This window comes from Gymnoscopelus braueri, assembly GCF_963280865.1.
Source record: "Gymnoscopelus braueri genome assembly, chromosome: 17".
NCBI classification, from domain to species: domain Eukaryota; kingdom Metazoa; phylum Chordata; class Actinopteri; order Myctophiformes; family Myctophidae; genus Gymnoscopelus; species Gymnoscopelus braueri.
The window spans coordinates 45,231,557-45,241,816 of NC_137617.1; the positions used below are offsets into that span (position 1 = coordinate 45,231,557).

At 42.7% G+C, this 10,260-nt stretch overlaps 1 protein-coding gene across 1 annotated transcript in view; it reads right to left on the reverse strand.

Annotated features, from left to right (window-relative positions):
• kif19 (kinesin family member 19) overlaps positions 1-10,260 on the reverse strand; it is a 100,387-nt gene that overhangs the window by 25,476 nt on the left and 64,651 nt on the right. Inside the window, exons 6-7 of the mRNA XM_080455302.1 lie at positions 3,456-3,581; positions 1,198-1,392 (exon numbers count right to left, since the gene is read on the reverse strand). Coding sequence (XP_080311428.1) covers positions 1,198-1,392; positions 3,456-3,581 — 321 coding nt within the window. The remainder of the gene's footprint in view (positions 1-1,197; positions 1,393-3,455; positions 3,582-10,260) is intronic.

The window sequence follows — 10,260 nt, forward strand, 5'->3', positions numbered from 1 at the left end:
CAAATATGTACAGCTCTCCATTGTAGGGAAAGGCTGAATGTCCATACCGTGCTTCTGGAAAAATCTGTGCAGAAGGCGTGTTCAGCCAGCAGTTGGTCTCTGTGTCAAACACTCTGATGTTGTTGTCCCTCTCCCTGCCCCCAAATACAAACATCTTTGTCCCGATGATGGTGGCAGAGTGACTTGATGAGGCAGATGGCGGATTGGTTCTGGTGTTAATGAAAGACCAGACCATTGTGGTGGTGTCTAACTTGTAGATGTCCTTAGCGAATCTAGTCATGGTGTCATATCCTCCATAGATATACATGACGTTTACCAAGACACAGGCTGAGTGGCGCCTCCTCCCCTCTGGAATAGTTCCATAAACGTTGGTCTTGAACCATCTGTGGGAGTCGACATCAAATGCATAAAGAAGGTTGCAGTTCCTCCCTGTACTATACTTCTCACCCCCCCATATGTAGACGACATATTCTATTAGCACAGCTGTGTGGCCCCAGCGATTGGAGGGAACCTCAAGGTGACGTCCTTCTCTTCTATTTGTTGCTGGAGGAAACATCATCCAGCATAATGACACTGTGTTGAAGATGTGTACACCAATCTGATCCTCATAACAATCCCCTCCAAAGCAGTACAGCTTGTGCCCCACGGCCACTGCAGTATGACCCTTGGTTTTAGGTCCATTCAGATACAGCGTCCAGTAGAACATCTCTCACACCAGCACCACCGTAGATAAACCGGATCCGTCGAGTTCATCTAAAACACAATGGAGTATTGTTGTGTGCTGTACTTATATTGGTTCAGCGGGTTTGAATGTCACGCAAAGTTTGGCCAATCCGTGAAGCCGATGGGTTGGGTTGGCCAATCAAGGAAGCCAAAGCCTGTTGATCTCCCTTATAAGGCAAACTGATCGCTATAGCAACTCTCATCCCAGGCAAATCTGACACACTGCACGGCAGGCAGTGTCTTCATCTACACGGCAGACTTCAGAATTCAGAACCGGGGGGGGAAACAAAACGTGACCCAGGTAGGATGCGTAAATTACGTCAGACGTCGGTGCTCTATAGCAGTGATGTCATGTGCACGCAATCACGCACTCACACACACACACGCATGCACACGCGCACACACACGCGCACACACACACACACACACGCATGTAGCACGCACACACACGTGTGCGCACACGCGCACACACACCTGTGCAGCTCGTTCGGACCCGGCCAGGTCGATCATGAAGAGGCGTGCGAAGCGGACCTCCTGCAGGACGTCTCTGCAGCGGCTCTGCTGCCTCACCGCCACCTGCAGCACGGCGTGCGAGCGGGACGACGTCTGATTGGCCGCCGTGGGCTCCTGGGTGCGCTGCTTGTTGCCTTTCATCAGCAGCTCCATGATCTGTTCCCACAAAAAACACACACCACAAGGGGGCAGGAGAGAGGAGCGTTAACCCATCCAATCCGGGAAACGCGTCTGTGTAACCACTTTGACCATTATTTTGTATTTGGGCTGTTCAAAAATAGCAGATCTACAGGCTCATAGCACGGCACTCAGTGCCGCACTACCGAGGACTCCGGATGAAAACTAGCATCTTTGCTAATTCCGGTGTATTTTCGTCTTGACGTTCATTAATATGCATTGTCCTGTCCAAATAAACAAATGAATGAATGAATGAACGAGCTTGTAGATCTGCTATTTTTGAAAATATCGTGAACATATATATATATTTTTTTTAAGCGAACAAAACTCAAATCTTTGCTTCATGGGGGGGGGTCCCTGGAACGACACATCCGTTCTCTGAGCCAGTTGTTCTCACTTTCTGTTTATTTGTATGAAACACTATATTTATTTGTATCGTGATTCAAATGTTTGTTGTTGTTCTTTCATTATGTATGTGTTTTATATGCTGTAATCAGGGCGTCCTTGAAAAATAGAGCTTTGCTCTCAATGGGCTTCCCTGAATAAATAAAGGGAGTTTTTTTTTTTTAATAATTAATTAATACAAATTAATACGTTTTTGGCCGCGGACTCCCATCTGAAAAGATTGTGTGGCAATGATCGCCACATAAGAGTTGTGTCGTTAAAATGTTTTAAAAATAGTTCTAATGTTTTTGTAACCCATTTTTTTTCACCCAGTGCCAATGCCTAAGCTTGTAATCCTGGGCGCTACTCTCCCTCTGCCATTCTGGGGAGAGCCCCGAACTCATGCTCATGCATGAGGAGTGAGCAGGCCGCTTCTTATCACCTGACGGGTGGGGGGGGGGGGGAGGGGGGGGGAGTTTCCCCGGTACGACGTAGCAGCGTGGAAGGAACACGTTATTCCAACCAGTTCCTTTCCCCTCCATCAGGCGCCCCGGCTGACCAGGGGGAAGCAGTATAGAGACCAGGATTACTGCATGTTTTTTTGTGAGGGTATTAACTACCCTAGGGGACACGGGGAGAACATGCAAACTCCACACAGAAAGGCCCTTTCGCAAACCCCACCTAGGGTATGGGCGCTGATGACGCGGAGGAGAGAACACGCCCCAAGCGCCCACAACGTCCCCGGCGGGAATCAAACCGAGGACCTTCTAGCTGTGAGGGTACAGCGCTACCGACTGCACCACAGTGCCCCCCTAATATATCTAATTTTGTTGGGTCACAACATGTAAATTTTTTTGGGGGGGGGGCTCCGGGGGGGCTCCGGGGGGTTTGTTGGTGTTCATGGTGGTACTACAAGAAGAACATGAGAGAAAGTGAAAGATGGAGGAAAATAAATGTATTTCTACTGTTACGTTTAAGTCAAACGTATTTAACGATAAAACAATCCTGACTACAGGCTACCATGGTGTTAAACATAAAGCATGACATCGTTCAGTAGTCTGTATACGTGTGCACACAGTGCGAGCTTTGGGAATGCACTGCGGATTTGTAGCGGAAGTTGAGAGTTGTGTAAGTCCCGGGAAAGACGCGCTGTGATTGGCCAGTAGTCACTTTGAGTGTCAGTTGGGGCAAACGCAGTCCCCACAACATCATTTACTATTCTGTGCCTACGGGGCTGAGTAGGCTCCAAGCGAACTTCGCAACGTTCGGCACGGCAACTCACGCATTTAGTGCGCTCGGTGGTGCCTCTCGTGGCTCAAGTTCGCTTGAGACTGCGCCCCTCCGTCGCGGTTCGGTCGAAAACTATACTTTATCGGCGAAAAAAAAGTAGTCCGCGGTTGTTTGAAAAAGTATTGTCCCAAGCGGGAGTCAAACCCAGACTCCCAGTGGTAGTGGATTGGGAGTCTGATGATTAGCGAGGTGCGCCACTGTGGCCAGTGCTGAGAGAGTGGGTATTCGGGCTGTATTAGAATGTGATGTCCTAACTCTTCTAATGTAGAAGAAAGAAGTCCCCGCGCGGGCGCCTGCCCAAAAGGGGACGCCACTACAAATCCGCCGCGCACTACCATATCTAGCGCACACAGTGCACACGGTCTTACCTCCCGTGCGTTGATGGTGGACACCTCAGTGATCCCGGCCACCTGAATCACTCCCTTGGAGTCTTCTCTGAGGTCCAGGAAGCCGGACGACGGGTTCAGCAGGTCTCGGATCATCTCGTTGTAGATCTGAGAGGCAGGGGTGGAAAAAAAGTACTACATTTTTCTTCTCTTTTACAAGTACAAGTCCGGTATTAAATGTTTACTTGAGTAAAAGTACAAAAGTATTGGCATCAAAATGTAGTTAAAGTAACAAAAGAAGAAGTAATCGCTATGCAAAATGTCCCAATTCACACGTTTCAAATGTATAAAATTTATCAAAACCCTGTGAAAATAGCTGATCTATTTGTGTTAACAAGTAGTGCAGAAAATACTCAAAAGGTTGCTCTGTCAAATTTCCTGTCAAAATGTAGACATTTTATAACAAAGCATTCAAAAGACTTTCATGTGCTTGTAGATCGTCTATTTTCACTATATTTGAAATAGGGCTATAAGTGGATAATTCATAATGTAGTAGTCTACTTTCCCTCCCTAGAATCAAATCAAACTCTATTTACATATAGCACATTTAACCAATTGAGACCGGGAAAGCATCTGTCAATTTAGATTTTAACCACTTTAACCATTATCCTATACTTCGGCTATTCAAAAATAGCAGATCTACAAGCTCATAGTGCGGCACAGAGTGCCGCGCTACAAGCTTGTAGATTTTTTTTTTTTCTTCAAATCTTTGAATATATATATATTTTTAAAGCGGACATTTTTAACTCAAATATTTGCTTCTGGGGATTCTACAAATGTCTTCTAAATCCTAATATTTGAAAGAAAAAAAAAAGAGTATGTTGCTAATATTTTTCATGTCAAGGACCACCCAGAATTAAATGTTTTTGTCCGCGGACGCCCCCATCTCAAAACATTTTGTTCCAGGGACCCCCAGAAGCAAAGATTTGAGTAAAAAAATTGTATAAATATATATATATATATATACATATTCAAAGATTTGCACACATTTCCACGATTTCTTTAAAGGGATTGTAGGCGATTCAGAGATAAACAAAGAAAAAAACTCCAGCAGTTCGTTTCCCCGACCACCAGGGGGTGACGCAGGGAGGACTTCCATAGAGTTAAGGAGACTTCTAAACGGGCCATGCCGAATATAGGGTGCTTTATTCGGATACAATTCGCGGAACTGCCCGCCCCTGCCGGTTCTCTGAATTTTTATTTTTAAATAGGCTCTTTCATGACAAATTGACCACATATATGAAGTTAAACAACTAAATTCTATCCAAACGCTGTCTGAAAAGTAAATTATGTGCCTCAAAAACGAAGTTTGAGAGCGTTTTCAAACCGAAAGTAAAAAGTTCACACGGACACGGACGCGCACGGATGCGCACATGCGTGCGTTAATTTACGGCCCGACACATACATAAACAGTAGGGAAATACGGATTTCAGAAAGAGGACTGTGTTTCAAACTTTCAATGCAGGAAAACACCCCAGCATCATTATATAGTGGCTGATAGAGGGGAAAAAATGCAAAATATATATATATAGATATTTTTCAAATTTAGGCTTAATGTTGCCAACAATCCCTTTGAAAAAAAAAATAGCCAAAAAAATCTAAAGTGACACAGATGCATTCCCTGTCTTAATGGGTTCAAAACGACCAAAATGTCAAAAGTACAATATTTGTTTTTCAAATGTAGTGGAGTGAAAGCCACAAGGGTCAACGAAAAATACAAATACTCAAGTGAAATACAGGTACTCAAAAAAAATTACTTTAAGTACAGTACTCAATTAAATGTACTTTGAAACTGTCCACCACTGGCAACAACAACCCACGTGTGTGTAATAATGTATGTTGCTATACGTACGTGCATATAGCAACATCTAAAATGACACAGACGCTGCCTTGGGTTGAAAGGTAGAACAACTTAGGTTTAAACAGGTCTTAAATGGGCCTTTGAAAGTGTTCAAATATCTGTAGCGGAGTAAAAGAAAGTACAATATTAGAAGTAAGTATTGAAAAATGCATATACTCAAGTAGATTAAATGTACCTCAGAACTGTACCTAGGTACAGTAGTTGAGTAAATGTACTTAGTTACTTTCACCACAGTGTTTTTTCCCTCTCATTAAAGCCGTCAGGTCTCAGTACAGCAGAGGGTTAATTTACAAGAGCGCATGGAAAGGGTTGTACCGTGTGTCTGACATTTACACTTTAGCGCGCGCACACACCCACACACACACACACACACACACACACCTTGTGTGTACGCTCGCGCGCACAAGTAAGTCAATACGTTATTATGTGTTTGGTATCTTTGCATTATCTGCGCTCCGCTGTGCACCCGTGGCTATTTGTGTGTGTGTGTGTGTGTGTACATATGTGCGCCGGAGATTGTGCACGTGAATGCGAGTGCAATTGAACAGAGAAAAGGGAAGCAGATGTGCGCATTGTTAAGCCAGGCCGTAAAGTCTTATTCTACCTCTTTGTGGTGGGGGGGGATGGGGTGCGGGGTGGGGGGGATCACTCCCTGGAAACGGAAAAACACGCACGCACGCACGCGCACACACGCGCACACACGCACACACAGTGGAGGGAAGGTACGTTTACTCAAGTAATGTACTTCAGTGAAAATCAGAGGTACTTTTACTGTTCCCCTCCACTACAGGAGATCACGTACTGGCATAAGAACTAAATTGGGAAGAAAAGGGGTCTTTTTTTACCCCCCCACCAAAGACCCCTATGAACTTCGAGAACTATTGTGCTATATATATATATAGCTAAAATCTAAAATTACAAAGATGTTTTCCCGGATTGAATGGGTTAACGATTTAAAAACAAATAAAATAACCTTCTAAAATGAACAGGCCTGTCTCTATCAGTGTTGATTTTGTCAGCAAATTTTGATGTAGTTTTAGTCATAGTCTTTTGAATAAATTCCATTTAGTTTTAGTCATATTTTAGTCATCTGAAATGTTTTAGTTTTTGTCTAGTTTTAGTCGACTAAATGTCATAAAATTATAGTCGACTAAATCTACAGTTGATTTAGTCGACTAAAATGTATGTTGGCGGTGCCTTGATGGCGTCGTAATGGGCTGATTTTACACTTGGTTGCATGCTGAAAATAGCCGATCTACAAGCTCACAACGCGTCGCACTGCGACGCGTTGTGACCTTGTAGATCGGCTATTTTCAGAGCGCAACACCCGAGTGCAACCAAACATAAAATGACTTGTCTTTTAGTTCTACTGGATCTACTTCTCCACGAGTCCCCTCACTAACATTTTAGTCTGGTTTTTATTTGTTTTAATCAGTTTTATTTCGTTTTTATTTAGTTTTGGTCAGTGAAAAAAGGTAGTCGACGAGCATTTTTCGTCATAGTTTTAGTCGACGAAATCGACACTGGTCTCTACCCACTCAGCTACAGCCGACACTTCTGATCAGAGTGGCATAAGTGGCGTAATGTAAGTCAGAGGCACTACAGTCTGCATTTTAATGTGTTTTTGACATCCGCCCACAGTGTGCAAACCACTATCTGCCTTGTGCGACATAATTATACACGGTGACGATGACAACACAGGATGCTATTTCTACGCTGGCTTTAACCCATTAAGGCCTGGAACGCATCTGTCATTTTAGATTTTTAGCTATAACCATTTTTTTTATACTTTGGGCTAATTCAAAAATATAAATATTCTTTATTCGGATCCCCATTAGCTTCCGCTGCCACGGTCACTATAGTCTTCCTGGGGTCCACAAAAAATAGCAGATCTTAAAGCTCATAGCGCGGCACCGAGTGCCGCGCTATGAGCTTGTAGACCTGCGATTTCTTTTTGAAAAATTGTGAAAATGTTTGCAAATCTGTTTTTTAAAGTGAACATTTTTAACAAAAATGTTCTGCTTCTGGGGATTCTACAAATGTCTTCCAAATCCTTTTTTTAAACTTATGTTGCTTCCGTTGTGGTTCTCAAACGTGTTTCATGTCAAGGACCCCCAAAATGATATGTATTTTTCCGTGGACCCCCATCTCAAAATATTGTGTTACTCGGTGCCGCAATTAGCCAAAGAAATCTTAAAATGACACAGATACGTTCCCGGTCTTAATGGATTAATTGTGGTCGTTTTTCTCACAAAACACGGATGGCCTTTTCACACTACGTTTCCCGAGGCCTCCTCCTCCTCCTCCTCCTCCTCCTCCTCCTCCTCCTCCTCATCACATCTCTCTGATTTCTGCTTGTCAAATCCCCACGATGTTTGAATAGAGATGAGTCATCATGTCCCGGCTGTTCATTACGTGCTGCTCCATAATTACTGAAGTCTTTGTGTTTGTGGTCAGAACAGAATGTCATGTTCAATCACTGTGGAGCTTTTACAGTCTCACTCACTTTATGTTTATTAAACTAATAGATCACTGGTTCTCAAAGTGAGGTGCGGGGACCTGCCAGGTATGGACCCCTTAAGGCAGTGGTTCGTAAACCATTTTTGGGCCAAATTGATATGAATTTGTCTCCCCCCCCCCACCACTGAAAATGTTTTGTGCCAGGGACCCCCAAAATAGAAGATTTGTGTTCATAAATGCAAAATTATTAAAACATTTCCATGAGATTTTTTCAAACATGTTGAAAAATGGCTGATATACAAGCTCGCAGTGCGTCACAAAGTGAGCTTGTAGATCTGCTGTTTTTGAATAGCCAACATTATAAATGGATAAAGTGGTTAAAATGATTGTGATGCTATATTAACTATTACTTTTGCTGGGGACCCCACTTTGACGACCAATGCCTTATTATTGGACTGTAACTCCGAAGTGTGCACCCTTACGGAACTATTTGGTTCCACTTGTACACTCTCTGAGTTAAATTAACACTGAAGATTGTACAGTGTAGATTAGGGTCCCACAGATTAATAAACAAAAAAAGAACGAAGGAGGCTCAGTGTCTTGCTCAAGGACACTTTAAGACAAAGCCATGGGGAGCCATGCAGGGATCAAACCGGGGTCCTTTTGGTTTGACACAATGGATCTAAATGACTAAATTTACACCCATCGCCTGTGCCCTGCTCACCTACCTATGCCTGGGCAGAGAAGGCTGGCACCCAAGGTAAACATTGTAAACATTAGACGAGTCCACACAGGCAGCCAGCACACAGTCTGTCTTATCACCTCTCCACTATCTCATTGATGTACTGTTAACCCTGCCCGACAACGGACTAAACGGACATTCAATCTGGGGACGCATCTGTGTCATTTTAGATGTCTTTGGCTATTAAAAAAATGGCAGATCTACAAGCTCGTAGCAAAGCACCGAGTGCCACGCTGCGAGCTTGTATATCTGCTAGTTTTCTTTTTTTTTTAATAGTGAAAATTTGTGCTAATCTTTGATTTTTTTTCATGTCAAGGACCACCCAAATATTATATGTATTTGTCTGCGGACCTACCTGCCCCACCTCAAAATATTTTGTTCCAGGGACCCCCTCCAGAAGCAAAGATTTGAGTTAAAAATGTATGGATCTTGCTCATATGATTTTCCTACTTTGTCTCATCTTTTTAAGAAAGTAGGTAGCTGACATATTGCACTTTTACCTGCTCTTAGTTGCTTGTTTTAGAAGAGAATGCACTTAAGACTTCTGGTGATTAGTAGTTTCGTTCCCTAACTATGTTGAATACACTTATTGTAAGTCGCTTTGGATAAAAGCGTCTGCTAAATTACTGTAATGTAATGTATGGCCTGGACCGCTGGCATATAGCGGTCCAGGCACCTATAGGCTCAGTGTAGCCTGACAGCGCGTCACAGGTTTGAGTCCCGATCTTTGCAGCATGTCACTCCCCATCTCTCTCTCTCCATTTCCTGTCAATAAAGGCATACGTAAAAGCCCAAAAATAAATCTTGTATATATATATATATATTCAAAGATTTGCACACATTTTCACAATTTATTTTCGAAAATAGTAGATCTACAAGCTCATAGCGCTATGAGCTTGTAGATCTGCTATTTTTTAATAGCCCAAAGAAAACTAAAGTGACACAGATGCGTTCCTGGATTGAATGGGTTAAGCTGTGGTGGAAGAAGTACTCCAAAAAGTATAGCAATACCACACAGTGTAACTCTAGTCATAATGTTACTGGAGTAAACGTAGAAAAAAGTATTGGCATCAAAATATACTTTAAGTACAAAAAGTAAAGGTGCCAATTATGCAGAATATACCATTTCACAAGTGTTTTCCAAAGTTTTCAAAATCTGTCAAAATTGTTCACAAATAGCCAATCTACATACAGTAAGCTCACAATGCGATAGCCTATTTTTTATAGGGCTTAATTGGTTACCGTATGTTTTGCAATAATAATCTAACTCTTCAAAATAACTAGCAACTAAAGTTTTCAAATAATTGTAGTTAAGTTAAAAGTGTAATATTTGCCTATATGAGATGTAGTGGAGTAGTAGAAGTACAGTATAAGGTATTGAATGGGAAAATACTCAAGTCAAGTAAAAGTACCTAAACTATTTACAGTACTTGAGTAAATGAACTGAGTTACTTTCCACCACTGCTCATAAGCTCCATGTGAGCCGTGGGTGCAGTTTTATAACTTCTACAAGAGATAAACCTTTCAAACCATAGATCAGTCGTTGGATAGAGATAGAGATAGATGGATGATAAAAAACATCATAAATTAACACAGAGGTTTGGCGACAGCAGAACAGTTTGAACTGAAGCTCGGTGTGCACATACTTGCGTGCGCGTGCGTGTGCGTGTGCGTGTGTGTGTGTGTGTGTGTGAGAGAGTTAAAAAGGGTGTGAATGTTATGGT